Below are 25,697 nucleotides of genomic sequence, written 5' to 3'. Positions count from 1 at the left end.
CATACGCATGTACAATTTTTGAATCTTGTTCTGGCTCCTACGAGTAGCTTGCTCTACTCCAAATTGACTTTGCGAGGGCATTTGATCGTGTCCAGCATTCGTTTCTGTTTTCTCTTCTCGAGCGTTCAAATGTTAGCTCAAATCTACTTAAAGAGGTGCAGCTTTGTTACGATAACTGTTGCATTCGCTTGATTGTTAAAGGTCACCTCTCAGAGCCTGTGCCAATTCGATTATCCGTGAAGCAGGGCTGTCCTATGCCACCGCTACTCTTTGCCCTCTACCTAGAGCCACTTTGTTTGAGTGTACTGCAATACCACAGTATCCGTGGTTATGTTGCATTCATTAATGAGGTCGAAGTGCATGCGTACGCCGACGATTTGGCGTATTTCTGCACAAACAAACCCAGCATTGACAAAATTGTTACGAATATTGAGCAGTTTGGCATTCTATCTGGCGCTCAGATCAACAGGTCTGAAAGTTCGGGTTTGTGGTTCGATTCATAGGGAGCAATACCGACTCGAGTCGGCATTCCAGCATAATGATCATTATGCTGGAATTGAATGGTCTCGTGTTCCAAATAAATACCTTGGATTTCTCCTTCATGCATTGAAGTCTAGCGGGCGCTACTGGAAAGTGCGCGCCCCGGTACTCCAAAGCTATATGCTCTGACTTTTGTTCTGCACCGCCTATCAATTTTTGGCTACCGCATATATCCAGATTTATGTCAGGGTTTCGACTTGGACGATCTTCTATCGACAACGTGGTGCACCTGGTATCACCTGTACAACATCAAAAAATTTTGAAGCGCTTACCCGCGGCGTTGTTCCTGGATATATAGAGCGCATATGACAACGTCACTCACCAGGCCATTTTGGTCGCTCTGGAAGCTGCCGAGCTTGGCGGTCGGGTTTTTTGCTGGATACGAAGTTATCTATCCAACAGATCTCACTTTATGCAGACTGAGGATGGCCCAACATCTTCTCATTTCACTTCCAGTGGAGTCCCACAGGGCGGAGTACTAAGCCCAACGCTTTTCAATCTTACTTTTGTCGGGCTTGTCGACCTAATACCACAATCGGCACAACTTTCACTATATACAGACGACATCTGTATCAGGGCATCAGGAGTTACCCGCCCACACGTTAGAGCGCGGCTTCAAAAGGCGGCAAGTATAGTTGCGACCTACTTCCACCTGCGTGGTTTACAAATATCAACGGAAAAGTGTTCGCTAGTTGCATTTACACGCAAGAACATGTCACCTTACACCATACGCATTGGTGGAAAAACAATACCCTACGAAAGCAGCCATCACTTTCTGGGAATTATCATCGATCGAAATCTTTCGTGGACTCCCCATAGTTCATTCATGAAAAAGAGGCTGACAGCAATTACTCACGTACTTGCCTTTATTGGGGTAAAGTCATGGGGAGCGTCCGTGCGGCCTATGCTCCAACTATACCGTGCATTATTTATAGGATTTCTTCGATGCAGCTTACCTGCACTTGGAAAGTATCAAGAGAACCAATTTAGGAATTCTACAGAGCGTTCAGGCTCAAGCTCTGCCAACCTGCCTGGGATTGCCGAATTGGGCCTCTACGGCTGCTACCATTTTAATAGCACAAGAGCATCCCATATCTACCTACCTAACAGTTGACTCCCTCAGGGCACATTTTCGACACATCTCTCGGGTTTCCTGCCATCATTTGGCCAGTCTTCCCATTACCAGGCCACGTACATCGTTTACAAAGACCGTTGATGTGCATCGCGCTATATTGCTGTCCCAGTTTACACCCGCATCTAGACCGCCCTCTCCACTATGGAGCCTGCATAAACCACACGTGCTTCTTTCAATACCCAGGATCAGGAAGAAGGTCGAGCTATCGACGACAGAACTGAAAAAAATCACTCTTGAATACTTCCATGAGTACCATGCAAATCGTTTGCACGTCTACACCGATGGTTCAGTGAATGCGGTGAGTTCTTCAGGCTCCATGGTCATACCCTCAATTAATACAGAAATAAAAGTTAGGACAATTCACCAGACTTCTTCAACAGCTGCAGAGCTTACCGCTCTTCGTGTCACAATTAGGCATATCAGTCAGCAGAGCCCCCAGTGGTGGTCTATTTTCAGATTAAGCCGCCGCCGAGTTGCTTAATTCTTTTGCGGGCGCAAGTCAGGCCAAGAAAGAGTTAATTTCCGTACCATCAATCCTGTGCCTTCATTTTTGTCGTCGACCCTGGTCACCACCACGTGAAATCTGGTGGAGGTGCTGCCCTTGATCCTCCAAGCGAAGACATCAGCCTTGTTCCTGTCACCCTGGAAGACCAGCCTACAGGTCACCGAACCAGCCGCCGACTCCAAGGCCTACAGCCCAAACACGGTCTGCTGCGTGATCCCGTTCGACTCCGGAAGGCATCAACTTTGGAAATGGCCCAGTCAACAGCACCAGTCATCTTCTTGCAGCCCAGGTAGCCTCCCTTGTTCCAAGGACTGCCCAGTGAAGATGCGGAAGACTGGATGGACTTTTTCAATCGTGTGGCAGAATTCAACAGCTGGAACGACGCCGTGAAACTTAGGCAAGTCTACTTTGTTATTCAAGGACATGCCCGAGTTTGGTTCGAAAATTATGAGGCAACTACGAAGGATTGGGAGACTTTCAAGGAAGCGTTTCTGACTGCCTTTTCAAGAGTCGTCCGTAGGAAAAAGCCCAGGCCCTCCTTCAGTCAAGACTTCAACTCCCTAATGAGCCTGTCCAGGCGCACGTTGATGATATGAAGCGTATCTTTCGCCGCGCCGACCCTAATATGACCGAAGGCTACAAAGTCAAATTTTTATGGCGAGGCGTTAAATAGTCGCTCTTTGTAAGTCTTGTGCGAAATCCGCCAAGATTGTGGCGGAATTTGAAACAGAAGCGTCTAGCATCGAGAAGACGTTGGACAATCGGATGCGACATTACGAGCGACCACTTCAACCGGACTACTTAAGCCACTACCCCAGTGCATCTGCAAGCGGGGAGAACCTTCGGGACCTCTTTCGGGAGACTCGTGCGAGAGGAGCTCCGCCGATTGCTGTCATCATCACAACAACCCCATGTGACGACGCTCGCGGACGTCGTCCGTGAAGAAGTCAAGCAGGAGTTGGGCGTTCCTAAACCTATGGCTGCGACAGTTCCACCACAAGAGGTAACAGCGATCAACTACGCTGCTACATTATGTCGCCCTGCGCCCCGACGTGATGACTTTCGAAGCTCTCGCCGCTACCATCCTGTTCCTGAAAGCCGCCCCTTAGCCCCCGCCCGCCAAGCCTACCAACGACCAACAAGCCCCAGGAAGTGTGACGCATGGAGGACAGCGAACAACCGGCCATTATGCTTCCACTTCGATGAGGCCGGCCACATTCTCCGCCACTGCCCGTACAGGCGGATCGGCCTCCGTGGTTTCGCTGTCGACGCCCCACGTCCCCATCCTGGCGAGCGATCACAGGAAATCAACGACTTCCTGTGCAGCGGAGCGCACTCGTCGCCAAGGCGTCTATCACGCTCCCCATCGCCGTACAATGCCCGATTTGCGTCGCCGGGCCGCAGTTACGTGCAAGGACGGTCTCCTAGCCCCCGTAGGGGAAACTAACGGCAGCAACCTTTGGAGGTGAGGTTGCTCAACGGAGAAAAGACGAAGATCCTCCGCCGACGACGACCACTAACGACGACGCAGCTATTTCATTGCCGCTCCACACGACGACATCGACGACCACCCGACCAGAATGCAAGCCGACACCGCCGCCCAGCGAAATACTAACGGTATGCCCCGGCCATGACCTGAAGAAACGACGGAACCGAGATCGGATACCAAGGCCCACGTCCAATGCGAGGACGGGAATAAGCGACCTTGAAGTTGATGTCGACGGTCGCATAGTCACTGCCCTAGTAGACCCCGGAGCTGACTATTCTGTCATCAGTGGACAGTTAGCCTCTCAGCTTAGGAAATTTACCACCGCTTGGGTTGGCCCTTTGATTCGCACCGCAGGTGGCAACCTGATTACTCCATCGGGACGATGCACTGCAAGAATAACCGTAAATGGGCGTACTTACCCGGCCAACTTTATGGTCTTACAGCAGTTCTCCCGAGACGTGATTTTAGGCATGGACTACCTAAGTGAACGTAAGGCTATTATCGACCTCTGATTCAAGCTCATCAAGCTCTCGGCAGACAATGCCATACCTGCTATAACGACTTCAACGCAACACGTCACTCTAAACGTCCTCGCGATGAATTGACCTCGCCGACCCGATCAAGCGTCGCAGTCAGCGTAGGTAGCGCAGACATTGAAACCGCTGAAGGCGTCGTCGAAGGAAATATACAATTGCTCTTGCAACGAGGTGTCGGCACCGCAAGAGGCATCGCGAAATTCCAGAGAAGACAAGCTCAGGTGCTGGTAACAAACTTCACTGTGTAATACCGGCATTTCAACAAGGGCACGACGACAGCTTTTCTCGACGAATTAGAGGACCTCAGAGATGTAATCACCCTCCACGACCAAACGCTGGAAGACGCACCGAACCTATTCCGTCAACCCACATTTGACATCAACCCGGCATTGACCCACAGCAGGAAAGACCAGATTCTCAGTCTGCTTCGAAGCTACGGGGAGTGCTTCTCAACGTCATCGAAGGTACGACAAACACCACTGGCCAAGCACCGCATAATAACGGATGAACACGCCCGACCTCTGCGCCGAAGCCCTTATCGTGTATCGCCGCGAAAACGCCAGGCCATTGGCGATCAAGTTGAGGAAATGCTGCGTGATGACGTAATCCAGCCATCGAACAGCCCCTGGGCGGCACCAGTCGTTTTGGTGAAGAAGAAAGACGGCACACTTCGCTTCTGCGTTGATTACCGCCGCTTGAACAGCATAACGAAGAAGGATGTCTACCCGCTTCCCCGCATCGACGACACTCTCTACCGGCTCTGCAATGTAAAGTACTTCTCAACGATGGACCTGAAAAGCGGATATTGGCAAATAGAGGTCGACGAAAGAGATCGCGAAAAGACCGCATTCATCACACCGGACGGTTTTTTTGAGTTCAAGGTGATGCCATTTGGCCTCTGCTTCGCACCAGTCACATTTCAACGAGTAATGGACACTTTCCTGTCAGGCTTGAAGTGGCAAATTTGTTTGGTATATTTGGACGACGTTGTTGTCTTCTCGTCAAACTTTGAAGACCACCTAAAACGACTACAGACAGTGCTGGGAGCCATCAAGTCATCGGATAAAACGCTAAAAGCAGAGAAGTGTCACTTCGCCTACGAAGAACTCCGATTCCAAGGTCACATAGTCAGCAAAGACGGTATTCGCCCAGACCCGGAGAAAACAGCTGAAATCGCACAATTTCCACCGCCTGCCGACAAGACAGCTGTGCGCCGATTCCTTGGGATGTGCGCTTATTATAGATGATTTGTCAGAAACTTTTCGCGGATAGCCGAACCGTTCACGCAGCTTACAAAGGTTGACGTACCTTTTAAATGGGAAGCGCCGCAAGGAGAAGCCTTTGACGAACTTAAGCGCCGCCTGCAATGCCCTCCAGTACTTGGCCACTTTGATGAAAATGCCGAGACCAAAATTCACACCAACGCAAGCAGTGTGGGCCTAGGAGCCATTCTCGTCCGGAAGAGTGCCGGACAGGAAAAAGTAATCGCCCAGATGATCGCAAGTAGTGCCTTGCGATCATCTGGGCTACTTATAAGTTTCGTCCATACCTATACGGCCGACCATTCAAGGTTGTTAGCGACCTTCATGCGCTCTCCTGGCTGGCTAATTTGAAAGATCCCTCCGGCCGCCTAGCCAGATGGAGCCTACGACACTGTAATCTGTAAGTCGGGCCGGAAGCACTCCGACGCAGATTGCCTATCCGGCGCTCCCGTCGACGCTCCCCCGAAGGACGATGACGACGACGCCTTTTTGGGACCAGTAAGCGCCAGCAGTTTCGCGGAACAGCTGAAAGCGCTAGCCGATTCCTTAGAAGGAAAGACCACTTCCCCTCCTGGTGCGTTCAGGGGACATTTATCATCGTTCGCGTTAAGCAATGGCCCCCTAGTGAAAAAGAACTTTGCAACCAACAAGGCTACGCAGCCTCTTCTAGTGCCTAAAAACCTCCGGCAGGAAATTCTGCAGGCGTTGCACGATGAGCCCACAGCAGGCCATCTCGGATTTGCGCGCACCTTGCGTCGAATCCAGGAGAAGTATTACTGGCCGCGAATAGCCTGCCGAAGTTGCCCACTACATGAAGACGTGTCGTGAGCGCCCAGGACGCAAGACGCCCCCGATCAGACCAGCAGGACTAGTAAACCCGATTCCGCAACCAATCCTGCGCTTTCAACAAATTGGGATGGATCTCTTCGGCCCCTTTACATCTTCGTCTATGGGTAACAAGTGGATCATCGTGGCCACTGACTACCTTACCCGTTACGCCGAAGCAAGAGCACTACCAAATGGTGCCGCGGCAGAAGTCGCCAAATTTTTTGTCGAACAAATTCCCTTGCGACATGGCGCCCCAGAAGTGCTCATCACGGACAGAGGAACGGCGTTTACGACAGAGTTGATGCAAGCCATCTTGGAATACAGTCATACAAGCCATCGACGAACAACTGCGTACCATCCCCAGACTAATGGCCTTAAGGAGCGCCTGAATAAAACTATCGCGGACATGATCGCCATGTACGTCGACGCTGAACACAACACCCGGGACGCCATCTTGCCGTACGCGATCTTCGCGTATAACACAGCAGTCCATGAGACGACCAGAGCGACCCCGCTTAAGTTTGTGTACGGCAGGGAGCCCACGACGACGCTCGACGCAATGCTGCCGCACGTAACCAGCGAGGACAACCTTGACGTCGCCGCCTACCTGCAGCGTGCAGAGGAAGCCCGACGAATCGCACGGCTGCGTATTAAAGACCAACAGCGCACCGACAGCCGACGATACAATTTACGACGACGCCACGCAGAGTACAATCCAGGAGACCAAGTGTGGGTTTGGACACCAATTCGCCGTCGAGGATTAAGTGAAAATTTGTTGCGCCGATACTTTGGGCCGTACAAAATCATTCGCCGCGTCGGAACACCGGACTATCAAGTCATTCCCGACGGACCGTCAGCATCACAACGGCGACGGGAACGCCCAGAAATTGTACTACATGTTGTACGACTGAAGCCATATTACGCGCGTTAAAGAATCTGTGGTGTTTAAACTTTGCAGTGTTTATGTTTAAGTTTGTTTTGGAACATCGAGGCGATGTTTTTTTTTAAGGACGGAGTAATGCCGCGAAACCTTCAAAACAGTATTTGTTGTTTTTTAACAGCCGCCGGCATACAGGCTTATCACTCTGATTCTGGACCGCGTATCAGTTCCGTAATCTTTGTTTGTTAATGCTCGATGTCGCGAGTCACACCTTGATCAGTTTCGTTGTATCGCAAGATGTACCGAGATCTGTCTCGAAGGTTCCGGCCACACGGGTGTCTTTCCACAATGTTCCAGCCCGTGCTGGTAGCTGTTTGCGACGTTATCTAGATTGTTCTGTGCAGCCTTTAATTTGAGCGTTGACGAGTGTGATGGGCATTCTTTGTTCGACGATCGACCAACACGTTTGCTGCTATCGCCGCCGCCGAGTTGCTTAGTTCTTTTGCGGGCGCAAGTCAGGCCAAGAAAGAGTTAATTTCCGTACCATCAAGCCTGTGCCTTCATTTCTGTCGTCGACCCTGGTAACCACCACGTGACAATATGGTCCTCTAGTTTTGAACCTATGCGGCGCGATGACCTATTATGGCCTTTTTTGTGCTGGCGGACTTAGAGACAAATCTCTATGGCGGACTATCTGTCTGACATAGAGATTTGACAAATCTCTATGTCAGACAGATAGTTTCTCATTTCTTCCTTTTCCGTAATACCTCTCATCCAACTACCAGATCATCCCTAAAAATTAACCTTGTGAACCTTCTTCCAAACTTAGTGCCCTCTCCCAATTTTACCGATCGGCCCTTGTTATTTGGTTTTATTAAAGAGGATTTCGATGTAGTGCGTTTTCTGGCAGTTCGCTTTACTTATTAGAACGTATTCTCTATTTCACCTAAATATTTATACAAAGAATTGATATCTATGTTTTTCCCGCCTCCCTTATATCGTTCACTCTATTCTAATTCTATGGGGCAAAATGTGTTAAAAAGGTTGCGCTAAATGTCGATCTCGCCTGCTACTAAACCGTTTTTTCTTTCAACATGCGGAAGTTTTGCCTGTTAAAGTGTGGCTTCACAAAAAAAAATATTTTCGTTTCTTCTGTTAATTGTCGGCTATATGAATACACCTGAAACCGTCGAACACTCTTTTATTGCCTGCAAAGACGCAATGTTATTTTTGGACGTTCTGAAAAAGAAACTGGACAAAGGAAACTGAAGAAAGATAGCCACCGAACATGACAATGTACCCTTTGACATGATTTTCCTCCTTGGACTTCACAGCCTGTGGAAAACGCGCATGTTGGATCGGAATGCCAAGCCTCTCATCTCGCCCGCTACTCATTTAGGCCAGATGGTGCACCAGCTTACAGACACTTACGAAGATAGTGACTATCAACCGGACTGGCTGCCATTGTTGATGTGTTGTCCTTCCTTGCCACCGTTTTAGTGAAGTTGTGCTGACGTATTCTAGTTGTGTGGTGTGTTGGGTGTTCCGATTTGGACTTTTTGCCTACAGGCTCAGGCTTATTACTTTGCAAGTAATGTATATAGCTCTTTCCTAAATTTAAAGGCAAGTAATAAATATCAGGCTGAAAAAAATTATCGGCGTGGCCGTGTGGTTTCCGTGGCAAGCTACGAAACAATAGGTAATGTGTTCGAATCCCGCCAGCACTGTGTGTTTTTCTCCAATTGATTTGTTTTTACTTTTTTGGCCTTTTTTAATGTATTCGATGCGCTTGATTACTTTCTAGTTTTTACTTTCTGTTCAATGTCTTTTTTCGCCTGGCGACCAGTGCCAGCAGTGCGCAATGTGCCAGTATGCGGCGCCCCAGAACGCCCAGTCTCCAGCGTCATACTGCGCCTATAATCAGATAAGGCATGATAGAAAAAGAGCGCAAAAGACGTGCACGGAGGAGCTTCTCCTCCGTGCACGTCTTTTGCGCTGTTTTTCTATCATTTCACCATACCAACTCGCCCAGATGTCTCTTCTTTTCAGATAAGGCGCTGGGGCGCTGGGGCCCTAACGACGCAGCGTTTTGCAATAGGGCGGGTGCGCAATATTTTACCCGCCCTATAATTATTTTTTTTCACGCAAGAAAAATGTAGTGTATCTAGTTCAAAGGTTTTGTCTTCGCAATCTGGTTTATATATTCCGGAATATAACGTTTTCGAAGAATAGGTTATTGAAATATATCTCTGGTACAGAAATGATTTCCTATGTGAACTACTTGAAAATCCTTAATTCAGTACAGAACTGATATAAATTGAAATATTATCGCATTAGCAATCGCATGATAGTTTTCAATCGCTTTCAGGGACGACGTTCATACATGATATACTTTATTGCATCTTGTCGGCATGTGGTAAGACCGAAATTCGTTCTTATATATTCTGCAAGATTAGCGTTTAATGGACAGAAATAATCTTGACACTGCTGAAATATATCGAAAAAAGAAATATTTTTCCCTAATGAGCTTTCTAAGGATACTAGTGGCCTGAATAAATCAGCGTAAGATACCAATTTTTCTTAACAAGATGGAAAAATTCAAGAGACGTGATTACAATTACGGTCTGGTTTTCATGCATAAGTATAACTATAAATCAGTTCAGCATAGATTGGCACACTGTTCTTGCTTTTGTTTTCCGAAGCCTAACGTTTTTCGACGTAATGAACAACCTTGAACTTAAAATGAACTAAAGAATGAAGAAATAAATATTAAGAAAACCTACACTAGAAATTCTTCTAACTTGTAATTTTCCGTCCAAAGCTAAGTATTGCACTCAGAGAGCTCCTAGAAAAACTGGTTTCACAGATAAAAGTGAGGTATTTGTTCAGAATGTGCCAGATATATATTCTGATGTTTACATTATCATGCGTTAGTGCCAGTGTCGAAAGCAACAGATGAAATAGATAGGTTGCCCTGAAATAAACTCATTATGGAATGACTTCTGCATTGGTAAGAATTTAGCGACTCGGCGGTGGTGATTGCATCAGTCGTGCTGAGCGGTCGTGCAACAACCCACGCGCGTTGCGCTAAAAAATGGTCAATGTGAAATCGGCGAACTAATCTGATTGGGAACACAACCAAGCTTACGAGAACAAGCTGGAACATTTTTAAGAGAGACCCGAGTGTCTGGAATCTTTCAAAATACGAGGCTAATAGTGGTGCAGAAAAAAGCGACACCACATTTCGAAACCATTGTGTACAATGATCGTACATGTTTGCACTTCTCAGAGCATTTCATCCTAAAAGTGAACACATTTTTTGAGTTTAAATTGTTTTGCTACGCATTTAACGACTTCAAACTTAATCTCACTAAATATGTTCAATTATACTCAAGTAGCAGTTACAGAGTACCAGTTGCTCGGACTAACTATGGGACAGAAATGCTTTCGTTTTAATTTCCAACGTTCTTAATAAGCATCCATTGGCCATGGATATTATTCAGAAAAGTGTACCCCAGAACGCCTTCAAAAAGAAGGCTATAGCTTACCTTCTTTCTTTTTCGGGCGATTAAAGAGATGCTTCATGCAGAACGTCCTTATGCCCTTATCGTTCTGTTAACTGTGCGAAGTTTCTTATATTCCTTATCTAAATTTGCCTAGTAAATATTCAGTGTTTAATTATGTCACTGCAAAAGTGTGAACCTTCATCCAATTTTTTTTTCATCCAATTTTGCATAGGTATGAGTTCTCTTTGTAATGAGATTGTAGGATGTGATTTCTTCTGCTGATTGTTGTGAGCATTGCGTCGGGTGCTCTGCCTGACGGGGCGTCAGGCAGAGTTCATCTACATTTTGCTCTCTGCATCCGAGACAAAAATCAAATCAAATTTATCGGGACATCTTTTGCTACAAAAACAAAATTATAAAACCGCAAAAAGCTATACATAGCGTAAAACAAACACAAGATCATTGCGCCCGCTGGAACAGCTGCCGCGCACCAGCAGTTGTTGAAAATGGAAATAAAAAATTATTTATTTATTTTTACATGCTGCAGCCCTAAAAGAGGGCTATGTAGGATTGGGAATTTGTTGCAGTTGAAGACCATAAACAAATACAGCAACACATATATCCCGAAAAAAAGGTTAGAGATGATGATATTGAAGCAGACAAAAATTCGTTTAATCAAAGGGAACGATCGGTACCTGGTAGTGAATAAAAAAATTCAAGTGCCTGGGGAAAAGGTTTGTTGAGAGTGTTTCTACGCGCATAAAAAGGTGTAGGGTTAAGCGCATGATACCTCCTACTAGAAGAAGCTAAGTTGCGTTAATGGAGAGGCGACAAGACGAGGGAATAATGTCATGGAAAAATTAAAAAAATTTTGACGTACCGTTGTTCAGCGAGAGATGTTAGTTTAGGTGAAGACATGGCTGACGATGGCGAAAACGCGTGGTCACAACCATGGTAGATAAATCTAAGGGCTTTTTTGGACGGCCTCAACTCTATTTCGAGTTTCTTGTACGGATTACAGATTATGCTAACATAGTCCAGTATGGGGCGGATAATGTTTAATAGAATAATAATTTGGTGTTGCGTAGAGAGTTAGTGTACGGAGGAAATAGCCTAGTTTTTGTGGAGATTTGGTCGTAATAGAATTATTGAGCTTCGACCAGGACAGGGTAAAGGGAAAAATGATACTGAGAAACTCATGTTTACAAACAGGTGGAAAGTATTCCTTAAATTCGTCGGCAGGTTCGGCCCTTGCGTCACAGCTGCAGAGATTGGAATTAATTAATCGCAATGAAACATTTCGAGAAGACCACCCGGCAGCATGAAATGAACACCGCTAAAATGTGGTCTTTCGACAACCTTTCGAACATCAACAAAAATCTACAAAAAGATCACCAAAAAAATTTAACGTCTCTCCAAATGTTTTGCTGTGGTTCCGCGGGTTACGTACAGGCCACCAAACAATTTACACAATTATGTAGGCCACTCTACTGTCTATAAAGCAGATCCCGTGGGTTGCTTGCCATGCGGAAAGAATCGATGCCAAGTTTGCAAACACATGCAAACAACGACGACCTCAAAGAGCACACACACTGATTTTAAACACTCCATTCGCGGAACCTTGAATTGTGACTGCAGGAACGTGGTATACATGCTCGAGTGTTGCGAGTGTCAAATGCAATACATAGGGCACCCCTTCAGAGAACCCCTTCCGAATTAAATTCAACAACCATCGCGAGCATACTAAATCCCTCCCCCACCTTCCTTGTCCGAACACCTTCAGCAGAAAAGTCACGAATTCGACTAACTCAAGATTACACTACCTCAGAGCGGCTTCCTTAGCAACCGCAAATGGGACCAACGAGAATAACACTTTATTTTTAAATCTAATGCCCTACAGGCCGGTTTAAATGAGAGCCTTGGTATTCTATCTCCACTTCAAAAATCAGTTACCCCCTAAATTCCTCCCCGAAACTCACCCAAACCGCTAAGTCAAGCTTACTGCCACTAGCCCGAACGTATGTCAGCCTCTCCCACCATACACACAATGAACGCCACACAAATCCTGCTTTCGTTGTTTGAGGTCATACCTATTGCCGTGCTTCCTTCCATGTGGTGTCTTTCTTTCATTCTTTTTTTTCCCTTCCCACATTCAGCTGCTTTTTATGTTTTGCTTTCTACCCCAACCACCAATACAATACCGTTGTAGTTCCCTCCTCTCAAGCCCTATTTTTCTCTTTGCATCTCCGCCACCTGTTTCTTATCCGCTCTTCGCCTTCAGAACCTGCCCGAATCGTTTACATTCTCACTCCTGATGAAGGCCAGCTTCTGTTCGAAACGTCGAGTCCAATAAAATGTTGATTTAAATGAAGCGTACATTACACTCTCTCTCTCTCTCTCTCTCTCTCTATATATATATATATATATATATATATATATATATATATATATATATATATATATATATATATATATATATATATATATATATATATATATATATTGTAAGAATGGGGGGGTTTATTCAGCGGATCAACAAGACTTGATCAGCAGGACTGAGCAGATCAGCTTCGAACACAGCGGCAGGGAACACAGGCAGGTCCAGCACGCGCAGCGATCACGATGCCACTGACTGGCATGTTCCTTGTGCACTTCTTCCTCTTCACAGGCCTCAGGAACTGCGGCCTCTAGTTTTCCTCATGTGAAGCGTTCTCTCGACGTCGCATCGGAGAGATAGAGCGGCGTCGCGGCGACGGTGAACGGCGGTCGGACATGGCTGAGCGGTCTGGGGAGAACTGAGGGCGGGCTGGAGGCTCAGTAGGCGCGGAATACTGAGGCGTCGGAGACCAGTACCCAGAACCATGAATAAGTGGTGCCGACACCGGGAGGCGGTTGCGGCAATAACGAGAAATGTGGCCAGCAAGCCCGCAAGTGTAACAGATTGGCCGGTTATCCGTCGTGCGCCAGGGATTACGTGGTCTTGAAGCCGGTCGCATAAACTGCGCAGGTTCTCGCGCAGGCGCAGGAGGCGGCTGAACGTAGCCTGGTGGTGGTGGAGCATATGTAGGTGGCGGTCGGGCCGCAACAGCCACATATGTTAACGGCGCTGTAACAGGCATGGGTTGAGGGGCAGGAGGAAGAGATTCAGCTACCTGTTCTTGAATAATGTGGCGCAAACTGGGAGCTAGGTGTGAGGAAGGTTCTTGATGGCAGGATATAAGGGAGAGCTGTCGAGCAACTTCTTCCCGAATGAAGCTCTTAATTTGTGGTAGGAGCGCAGAATGTTCACCTGCATCTGTCAGGCCAGCAAGGGACTCAGAGTGCATGGTGTTCGCGCGAGTTATGGCCCTTTGTTTCCGTAGTTCATCATAACTTTGACACAGTGTGACCACTTGAGCGACGGTGCGGATATCTAGAGCCGACAGCATCTGAAAGGCATCGTCATCGATGCCTTGCAGAATGTGCTTGATCTTCTCGGCCTCTGACATGTGTGGGTTAACGCGCTTGCCCAGGTCGACGACGTCCTCGATATAGCTGGTGAAATTTTCGCCAACTTGCTGAGACCGCGTACGCAAGCGCTGTTCAGCGCGGAGTTTCCTCACAGCTGGTCGGCCGAAAACTTCAGAGAAGCTGGCTTTAAACGCGGACCATGATGGAATGTCCGCTTCATGGTTTCGAAACCATAGGTTTGCTACGCCGGTGAGATAGAAAATGACGTTGCTTAACTTTGTTTCCGCGTCCCATTTGTTGTAAACGCTCACTCGTTCATAGGATGTGAGCCAGTCCTCGACATCGTGGTCGTCAGTGCCGCTGAAGATGGCGGGGGACAGATGATGGCCGAGCCAACTTGTACGGCTTGGTGGTTGACGTCCTCAGGCATCGCAGGAGGGGGTAATATACGGCTGCGGAGTTCCAGGGCGAGAGGATAGATCTTGACCGGCACCTTTACCAAATGTAAGAATGGGGGGTTTATTCAGCGGATCAACAGGACTTGATCAGCAGGACTGAGCAGATCAGCTTCGAACACAGCGGCAGCGAACACAGGCAGATCCAGCACGCGCAGCGATCACGATGCCACTGACTGGCATGTTCCTTGTGCACTTCTTCCTCTTCACAATATATATATATATATATATATATATATTGTGAGCCTTCCGGGGATGTTTTTAATTTGTTCAATCCATGATCTTCCTCTTTCATTTGTACATACCATCATCATCGTCCCGCGGCGCCGGCTCCGGCACGCGCCTGTGCTTTGTCATCGGAGTAAAACGCCAGACTCGGCATCCCTTGCTTTGCCGTCTCGACCTTGCCGTCTCTACCTGGCCTTCTTCCACAAGTGGTGGAGGTAGGACTTGATCCCCTTGCTGTTTTGTGCCCTGCCTCTCGCTGGAGCTACGTTCCGGTCGCTGTTTACCGCCTACCACCGTCGTTATGACTACCGAGAGTACCCACGAATCGGCAGCACCCTCTACCTCGGCTGCACCACCTCCTCCGACTGTGCCCACACGACAACGCGACACGCCGCTGTTCGCTGGTCGTCGCGATGAAGACGTCGATGACTGGCTGGACACCTATGAACGCTGCAGTAACTACAACCGGTGGGATGATGCTCTAAAATTTCTGAATATTTCTTTCTACCTCATTGAGGTCGCCAGAACCTGGTTTATTAACCGCGAACCCCACACCACTAACTGGACCATGTTCACGCAGCAGTTCCGCCAATATTTTGCGGACCCAGCAGTTCGGACTGAGCTCGCGAAGAATAAGCTCGCCTCTCGCCTCCAAGGTCCCGATGAATCGTACGCGTCTTACATAGAGGCCATACTTGCACTTTGCCGGCGTATTAGTCCCACCATGCCGGAACCTGAACGCGTACACCATATCTTGAAAGGAATTAATTCAGTGGCATATAACACCCTGATTGCCCAGAATCCTTCTACTGTTGACGCCATTATTGCGACCTGCCAACGTATCGACCAGCTGCAGTCCTCCCGATTGCAGCCCGGCATTGCTACTGGCCTGGTCACTGCTGACCTAGATCTGCGGGCACTGATTCGAGCCATCATCCGGGAGGAGCTCCAAGCTCTCAAGCCTGTCTGTCAACACGGGTGCGATCATTCTTCGTTACCTTCTAATGACGCCAGTCTCCGCAACATCATTAAAGATGAGCTGGCTACAATCACTCGGCCTATGGTGTCTGACCCTCCTGCACCCCGCCCAGCATCGACTTACGCACACGTCGCAGCATCACCCCCTCCTTTTGTTCCCCCGCCCCAACTGGCACCACCCTACAACAACATCAACGCCATGACGACGGCTCAGCCTACGCCACCCTATTACGCACCTTGGCGCCCCTCCCGCCCAGTGTGCTACTACTGTTGAATCCGAGGGCATATATCCCGCTTCTGTCGTCGACGCATTCAAAACGAGCGGCGTGGTTACGACGCCTTCGAAAGTGACGTACCCTCATATTATCAGCGGCGACCTATTCCCAGCCCACCTCGTCGATCCTCTCCACCGCCGGTATCCTCGTCTGAAACAAATGGCACCCATGTATCTCGACGCCGGTCCCTTTCCCCATACCGCCGCTCAGTTTCCCCTCTCCGCCCCGCAACTACTCTCCCTGTCCGCCATCCGGAAAACTAAGTGTTGCAGTTTGCGGAGGTCAAACTGCACTCTGCGAACTTACTAAAAGTCCTCCTGATCGCCCGTATACGTGATTGCTGTTGTCGCTGAAGGTTTACCGGTCGAAGCTTTGATTGATACAGGGGCTGCAATTTCTGTCATTCACGCTGATTTGTGCTACCGTTTGCGAAAAGTGACAACACCATATGATTGGCCTGAACTCCGTGGAGCCAGTGACGTCCCTTTGCGCCCTTCAGCGAAGTGCACCGTACGAGTTGTTATCGACGGCATCCGCCATCATGTGCAGTTTGCTGTGCTCGCACCTTGTGCGCATCTGATGATTTTTGGATGGGATTTTTTGTCAACCGCTTCAGCGTTATTTTCTTGTGGTGAGCGTGTTATCCATATGACAGACAGCGATTTTTCATCTGACTTTCCTGAACGACATCATCCCCTCGTTGCCGCCGCTGATACTGTTTTGCCTCCTCAGTGCGAAAAACTGCTTACTGTTGTTTCTGACCACATAACTGACGGGGACGTACTCATAGCACCGTCATATAGTCATCTTGCACGCGGCATCGCCTTCCCGTCAAGTCTTGTCCGGTTCCACAACGGCTCAGCGACAGTAGTGGCCACTAACACTTCACGTGAATCCCTCGTGCTCCCAAAAGGAACTTCTCTGCATTGCATGGTGGATGTTTAACCTTTTTCCCTGATGGTGCTCACCGCCCCTCCGCCTCAGCAACGTGTTTCGTCAGACGTCTCCCTTTCTGTTCTCGCAAAGACTATTAATCCTAAACTCACGCCGAACCAGCGCCAAGAACTGCTGACATTGCTTCGACACCACCAAGCGATTTTTGATGCTACTTCCACTCCACTGGGACAGACTAGTGTTGCGCACCATCGCATCATTACTGAAGGTAACTCTATCGTTCGCCGACGGCCTATCGGGTTTCCCTCTCTGAACGAAAAGTAATTGAAGAAAATGTAAATGACATGCTCCATCGCAATATAATTCGCCCCTCAACAAGCCCATGGTCCTCCCCAGTAGTGCTAGTTAAAAAAAAGGACGGCTCGGTACGCTTTTGTGTTGATTACCGCGCCCTCAACAAAATTACCCGCAAAGATGTATATCCGATGCCACGAATTGATGACACCCTTGACTCTCTCCAAGGCTCCGAATATTTCTCGACCTTGGACCTCCGCTCAGGTTATTGGCAAATACCTATGCACGAGGACGACAAAGAAAAAACCGCTTTCGCAACACCCGATGGCCTTTACGAATTTAATGTTATGCCTTTCGGACTTTGTAACGCACCAGCGACATTTGAAAGAATGATTGATACTGTGCTTCGTGGCCTAAAATGCAGAACCTGTTTGTGTTACTTGGACGACATTGTTGTCTTTTCGGAAACCTTTAATGACCATCTCACGCGCCTGAATGAAGTCCTCACCTGTCTCGCTTCGGCAGGCCTTCAGCTCAACACCAAGAAATGCCACTTTGCACAGACGGAAATTAGAATATTGGGACATCTGGTCAGCCATGACGACATTCGCCCAGATCCTGAAAAAATAATCGCGGTCTTGAACTTTGCTCGTCCACAACGGACTACAGATTTGCGCAGTTTCCTCGGCCTCGCCTCTTATTTTCGGCGTTTTATAAGGCATTTTGCAGCTATTGCTGCACCACTTCATGAGCTACTTAAAGCACGCAGCCCTTTCGTATGGACGGAACAGTGCGTAACTGCTTTTAATGACCTAAAGCACGCCCTCACATCAGATCCTGTTCTTGCCCACTTCAGTGACAGTGCTCCAATTATCCTGCACACCGATGCCAGTGGTCACGGTCTTGGCGCTGTACTTCTGCAGCGTGATGCAACATCGCGTGAGAAAGTGATGGCCTTTGCCAGTCGGACTCTGACTCCAGCTGAGAAAAACTACACCATTACCGAGCAGGAGTGTCTTGCCGTCGTCTGGGCTGTCCAAAAATTTCGCCCTTATCTATACGGTCGGCACTTCACAGTTGTGACCGACCACCATGCTCTTTGCTGGTTGTCTTCACTCAAAAATTTGACAGGCCGACTTGGCCGCTGGATTCTTCGCCTGCAAGAATACCATTTCGACGTCACTTATAAATCTGGTCGCCAACACCAAGACGCCGACGCTCTCTCTCGCTGCCCACTTACGGAATCAGCCTGCTGTTTTTCTTCGCAACGCATTTCTACCTCTGACCACAGCCGACCATCTCTTCCCCCGACGCATATCACAATAGTTTCTTTTGACGATTCTGAGCACAAACACGCACTCCGCTCGCAGCGATTAGCTGACGCCTACTGCCGTCCTATCATCGATCGCCTTATCGGCACTTCGGACCCGCCCAACGCTAGGCTTCGCCGACAGCTTCGCAATTTCAAGCTCGAAGATGGCATCCTACTCCGTTACGTGTATTGCCCTGATGGAACTCGCTAGATCCCAGTCGTGCCGCTTGTGCTTCGCCCACGTATACTGGCGGCTCTCCACGATGACGCTACTGCAGGTCACCTTGGTTTTGACAAAACCTACGACCGCGTGAGAAAACGATTCTTTTGGCCTGGGTTATCTTCCACCGTTGCCAAATACGTCGCATCCTGCCCTCTGTGCCAACGTCGCAAACTACTGACTTCTTCGCCCGCTGGCCTTCTACAACCTCTTCCTTGTCCCGCCACGCCATTCGACGTAGTCGGCATCGACTTATATGGCCCCCTACCTCTCTCCGAGGGAGGTAACCATTGGATTATAACGGCTGTCGACCACCTCACACGCTACGCTGAGACAGCACCTGCACCGACTGGTTCCGCTGAAGAAGTAGCAAATTTCTTTTTGCGATCAATTGTATTGCGTCATGGCGCTCCTCGGGTACTCCTAAGTGACCGCGGTACAGCCTTCTTATCGAAAGTCGTTGCCGAAGTTCTTCACGCATCATCCGCCCTTCATAAGACAACCTCAAGCTACCATCCCCAGACTAACGGTCTGACTGAGCGATTTCATCGCACCTTGTCAGACATGATATCCATGTACATCACACCAGATCATCGAAATTGGGACACTATTCTACCATTCGTAACATTCGCCTATAACACAGCAGTACAACGGACTACCGGTTATTCTCCATTTTTCCTCGTTTATGGCCGTCCTCCCACTACCATTCTCGACGCTTCCTTCTTCTCTACGCCCGACTACTCCACATCAGTACCTACCCATTTTTTTATCTCGTGTGGCCAGATGCCGTCATCTTGCCCGCCTCAACACGGCAGCGTGCCAGGAAGACCGCAAGACTCGCTATGATTCTACACATCGAGTGGTCTCTTTTCGTCCTGGCGACGAAATACTGCTTTATACACCATTGCGCACCCCTGGCCTTAGTGACAAATTCCACCACCGCTACGTAGGTCCCTATGAGGTCATAAGCAAAACTTCCCCAGTGAATTACAAAGTGACGCCTGTTGATACCCCAGCTGATCGACGCCACCGTGGAACTGAAATTGTTCATGTGTCTCGCTTGAAACCGTTTGTGCGCCGCGATGCATCGCTTAGTTAGGAGCGGCCAGGCTGGCCGCTACCGACCCCCCGGGCAGATTGTGTGAGCCTTCCGTGGATGTTCTTTAATTTGTTCATTCCATGATCTTCCTCTTTCATTTGTACATACCATCATCATCGTCCCGCGGCGCCGGCTCCGGCGCGCGCCTGGGCTTTGCCATCGGAGTAGAACGCCAGACTCGGCATCCCTTGCTTTGCCGTCTTGACCTTGCCGTCTCTACCTGGCCTTCTTCCACAACATATATATATATATATATATATATATATATATATATATATATATATATATATATATATATATATATATATATCTTCAAGGTATACTGCGCACACACAAAACAAGGACCAGAAAGGTACACAACAAGCGCTTGTTGTGTACCTTTCTCATCCTTGTTTTGTGTGTGCCCAGTATACCTTGAAGATATCTCTGACCGACTCGCCCAACAACGCACTCTTTTATATATATATATATATATATATATATATATATATGAATGAAAGAAGCCAACAGTCGGCGAGGCCAAGGAAAGCGTTGGGAATGGCACTTTTATGTCTTTTTTTTTTAATGTTTGCTTAGATAATCACAGAAATTAGTAATGTAATCTGTTTAGGGGAAAGATAATTAAACACAAAGTAGAAGAAGAAACGTCCGCCGCTATGGCTGAGGGTGGCGCTGGTGAACACTCTCAAGGTTCGTATACAGACAACATAAATATCCAAGCAAGTGGCAGGCGGGACAGCGGCCGATGTAGCTCAGTTGGAAGAGCACCGGACGCGATATTCGGAGGACGTGGGTTCGGTTCCCACCATCGGTGCGTTGTTTTTTCTTCTACTTTGTGTTTACTTATCTTTCCCCTAAACAGATTACATTACTAATTTCTGTGATTATCCAAGTAATCATTAAAAAAAAACAAAGTACCATCCCCAACGCTTTCCTTGGCCTCGCCGACTGTTGGCTTCTTTCCTTCATGTATTATAACGAGCACCCTAATTTCCCCTTAATTGATCTGCTTGTAGCTCACGAGGGTCTCGGTTCTGGCAGTCTTGAAGCCATAGGTAGCGTAAGAGGGTTCTGGCACAGCTTTCGCCCTCCCTCTTGATTACGTTCTACGTGATGCTGGCGGTAACAAAGGACGTTCCACGTCCGCCGCTATGGTTGAGGGTGGCGCTGGTGAACACTCCCAAGGTTCGTATACAGAGAACATAAAAACCCAAGCAAGTAGCAGGGGGGACATCGGCCGATGTAGCTCAGTTGGAAGAGCACCGGACGCGATATTCGGAGGTCGTGGGTGTTGGTTTTTCTTCTAATTTCATTACTAATTTCTGTAATTACCCAAGTAAACATTAAAAAAAAAAACATAAAGTACCATCCCCAACGCTTTTCTTGGCCTCGCCGACAGTTGGCTTCTTTCCTTCATGTATTACAACGAGCACCCTCATTTCCCCTTTGTATATATATATATAGGGTGTTTCATCTAAGATTTTACCGATTTTTTAAAAATAGGAACATTAAGTTTTATTGTCGATACTTCTTTTAGCTGTTGTATTAAGAATAGAGAAAAGTCAGGAGCACTAAAGCGTACTAATTAGCTTAATAATTAACTAATATTAACTAATTACCTTTTTCTTTATATCAGCTAGAAGCTACTTTCAAATTGCAACAGTGAGCTACCGGTGTGAGAATGCCAAATGGTATTTTAAACGACAAGAAACGTGCATTTCTTAAGGACTGCAGCACTGGCAATTCTGGCCGCTTTCGACGCACGAAAACGAAACCTAGCAGACGAAGCGCGGAATTGTACGCGCCCACGAGTGACGCAGTCGTGACGTCGCCGGGCGAATCAAGCCGTCTGAAGGCGGCTGCTGCCGCTCGTGAAATACTCGTCTGGCGCTGCGTCATCACATCCAGTAGTGCGATATCTGTGCATGTACTGCTTTTCTTTTTATTTCACCCTCTGGGAGCCAAAGCTTGTAGTCAAGAGGGAGGGCTGATTTGCCCATACCATCAGCGCTACGCCCGCACCATGACAAGCTTCGCCCGTAATTCGTTGGTGGTATCTCAAGATCCTACCAGACCATGACACTGCTCCAGGCGCGTATTTCGCGGGCGGCAGCGGCCGCCTCCAGACGGCTGGTTTCTCTCCGTGACGTGACGGCGGCGTCACTCATGGGCGTGCATAAGTGCGCAACTCGACTGCTAGGTTTCGTTTTCGTGCGTCAAAAGCGGCCAGAATTGCCAGCGCTGCAGTCCTTAAGAAATGCGCGTTTCTTGTCGTTTAAAACACTATTTGGCATTCTCACACCGGTAGCTCACTGTTGCAATTTGAAAGCAGCTCTTAGCTGGTATAAATAAAAAATAATTAGGTAATCTTAGTTAATTATTAAGCTAATTAGTACCCTTTAGGGCTCCTGGCTTTTCTCTACTCTTAATACAATAGCTAAAAAAAGAATGGACAATAAAACTTAATTTCCCTATTATTAAAAATGGGTAAAATCGTAGATGAAACACCCTGTATATATATATATATATATATATATATATATATATATATATATATATTGTCAGGCGCCTTCGCAGAACTTCGACGGAAGATGAAGGAGAACGGTCGGGTAGATCGGTGAAGAGGGAAGAACAAGGTCAGTTGGACGTTTTGTATGCTTCGCCGCACTCCTGTTTGGACCGATCCCTGTAAATAAACCCCCCGTGCGTACAAAGCACGTAACATCTTGGTGGGGGTGCTGGGCAGTGATCACGGAGCTTTTCATCCACCGAAGACGCCGTAGACCTGCTGGCCTACCACAAATGCCATCAGACATGACTGAAGACAGCAGTACCGAGCAGCCAGGACTATTTACGGCGAACAACTTGCCCCATTATCCAAAGCCGCTTACGTTTTCTGGAAAACGTGAAGAGGATGCTGATGAGTGGCTGAAACACTACGAAAGAGTGAGTAAATACTGCCGCGAAACCTTCAAAACAGTATTTGTTGCTTTTTAACAGCCACCGGCATACAAGCTTATCACTCTGATTCTGGACCGCGTATCAGTTCTGTATTCTTCGTTTGTTAATGCTTGATGTCGCGAGTCACACCTTTATCAGTTTTGTTGTAGCGCAAGATGCACCGAGATCTGTCTCAAAGGTTCTGGCCACTCGGATGTCTTTCGAGAATGTTCCAGCCCGTGCTGGTAGCTGTTTGCGACGTTATCTAGATCGTTCTGTGCAGCCTTTAAATTGAGCGTTGCCGAGCGTGACGGGCATTCTTTTTTCGACGATCGACGCGCACGTTTGTTTCTATCGCCGCCGCTGTTGTGCCTGGCCAAAGCCACCCAGAAATTCAGCCGGACGCCAGACTTCTTCGGCTAACGCCTCCTTCACAAGCTCTGGATACTTCTCTGCAAAGCACCAGTGCACTGGAGGCGAGCCGTACCAAAGGGAGAGAGGCGACGTGTTTCAACATGAGCTGAGCATCCAGACAGCACGGCGCCGTGTGGCCCTGACGGTGAGCCCCTTCTCGCCCCGCGGCATATTTGAAGCGAGAGCGCAGCAAACTCTCCCATTGGCCCTGCAAAAGTGCTGCCGTCGGATTGGACCATTTTGAGCGTCAACGGTTCTCAGCGACGGAGTCTCAAGTGCTTCCGTTCGAGACTCCGAGTGTGAGTTCGTCACGAGCGTCCATCGGGAGCAGTTCGCCCCCTGGCTGTGTGGACGCGGTGGAATCTCCCCGGCCGTCGCTGCGCGAGAACAGTCGCACATGGCTATGTTAGCTTTCGGCCCCAGAGCCGAAATCCTTGTTTAAATACCTGTAAATAGTGTATAAAGCCTTTTCTTCATCTCACCAACGCCGACTCGGATTCATCGCTACCGACCAGGGAGCTGTTTGCCCTCGTTCACGAAACGGGTGACGAGCGCTGCATTACCAACTCCTTGGCACAACCCTGTTGACGGTGGGCTACTGTGTGATAACCCCACCGGCACAACATTGGTGGCAGCTGCGGGATACACTGGCACAACATTGGATGGCAGCTGCGGGATTGACCGGCGTCAGGCACCTCGGCGCGGTGAGTACCTGAAGTTTCCCTCAAACGCCAGACTTCTCTAACACACAGGGTAGCTTAGAGAAAGGCTGAGCGTAGCATTGTGTTATCCTTGCGTGTTTCAATCCTACAGGAAGTGTTTTGAAAACCAGGGGATGCTGAGAAGGGAATCAGTGTGAGAAAGGCTTGCGCATCTCTTGCTAGGAGCGAGATAGCGAATGTATAGTACACTATTCTGAAAAGGCAAACAAGAGGCCGGTAAAAGATGGAGAGTGAGAAGGTCAAAGAACTTCTCCAAATTTGTGAGGAGTTGGGCATCGATTTGGGCTCAACAAAAAGAAAAAAGGAAATTCTTGAGATCATGCAGGCAGAAGACGTGACGGTTGAGGAAGCCGCAGAGGCCTGGGATGATATTCAAGAGAGAAAAGAGAAGAAGGAACGTCGCGAGAAAGAGGAGGAGACGGAACGTCGCGAGAAAGAGGAACGTGAACGTCGCGAGAAAGATGATCGTGAACGTAGGGAACGTCACGAGAAAGAGGACGCCCGCGTAAGGAAACTGATGCAGCTGGAGATATCAGTACATAGAATGAGCGTGGAAAAGATTAAAGCTTTTAATGCCATTAATTGTAACGGTTCAATACCGCGAGACTGTCCACCACCGTTCCTCATCGCCGAGGATATGGCAGTGTATTTGGCAGACTTCGAGAATGTCTGCAGAAGTAAACGTTTCGAGAGAGCAAGTTGGGCGCAGAAGTTGGTAGCTCTTCTCTCCGCTGAAGCGTCGGAAGAAATCAAGCGATTGGTTGGCGACCGCTTGAAAAATTACGATGAGCTAAAAGAGCCATTGTTGATAAGATATCAGATAACGCCTCATGATCTTCGGAAAAGATATGAGAGCGAGAAACATTGTTACAAGTCGTATTTTGATTTGGCGTATCAGTTGAAAGCCGCTGTAAGGGAATGGCTAAACAGGGCGGAAGTTCCGGAGCAAATCGAACTTGCACCGGAGTGTGAGAAACAGCTCGGGGAAGCGGCCGAGCAACGCGATAGCAGCAGCGAGCTGATCGAGTCTCGAACAGAAGTGTCTAGGGTTACCTTGGTCGAGCCACTGGCAGCTGAGACGGTTGGAGCCGACTCCATCGGCGAGAAAACCGAAGTGACACCGTTCTGCACGCATTCCCACGTAGCTGTAAGCATTCCACCAATCGAGAGTGGGGAATTGGCAGTAAATCAACCGCCTGACAACTCAGAAACAGAAATAGTCAAGCGTGGCGGAGATGTAGTCAGGCTAGGAGATGACAAATTGGTGATTTCCGAAATCAGCGTTTTAGTAGATCATGACACACAGAAAAACGAAGTTGCGCTCATAGAAATTGCGCAGCTCACAAGTGTTGAACAGCTAAGGCAGGCCCATGACGCGGACGCTGTCGAAAACCACACCTGTGAAGTCGACAGCGAGCGACTAGATAGGATCCATGAATCTTCCTGTCCTGGCGCGTTCAATTGTATTGGCGAAAACAACCTTGGTGCGAACATGGACCTCACACGATCCGAAGCGCCGCAGCTGTCGGACGAACGTGATCGTGCGCCGGTTAGCGCTGAGCGATGCGGCACACCGGCGGATCAGTGTAACTTGAGTGGCGAGCCTACAGAGGATATGCCTAGCTTGGGGGCTGGCGTGAGGAAGCCTTGTCCTTGTTCGGACGCGTCTGGCAGTGAGTCATGTGCTGCTGGCCGCGATGTAGGCGCGGCGCGGAACTCCTGCGATGTCGGCGCC

General features: G+C 48.4%; 1 protein-coding gene across 10 annotated transcripts in view; it reads left to right on the top strand.

Moving 5' to 3' along the window:
* The window catches only part of LOC146174934 (uncharacterized), a 128,337-nt gene that overhangs the window by 56,897 nt on the left and 45,743 nt on the right, over window positions 1–25,697 (top strand). For 6 of the 10 annotated variants that reach the window (XR_014702026.1, XR_014702023.1, XR_014702022.1 and 3 more), the window contains one exon: window positions 9,544–9,591. The exons of the other annotated variants lie outside the window; for them this stretch is intronic. Coding sequence is in view for 1 of the 6 variants with exons in the window: in XM_084584175.1 (XP_084440301.1) it covers window positions 9,544–9,591 (48 nt within the window). In the remaining 5 variants the exon portion in view is untranslated. The remainder of the gene's footprint in view (window positions 1–9,543; window positions 9,592–25,697) is intronic. 10 annotated transcript variants of the gene reach the window in all.

The sequence above is a fragment of the Amblyomma maculatum genome, chromosome 11, assembly GCF_055883805.1.
Source record: "Amblyomma maculatum isolate TAMU_Amacu chromosome 11, ASM5588380v1, whole genome shotgun sequence".
NCBI lineage: Eukaryota > Metazoa > Arthropoda > Arachnida > Ixodida > Ixodidae > Amblyomma > Amblyomma maculatum.
This window is presented reverse-complemented; position numbering and strand designations above follow the sequence as displayed.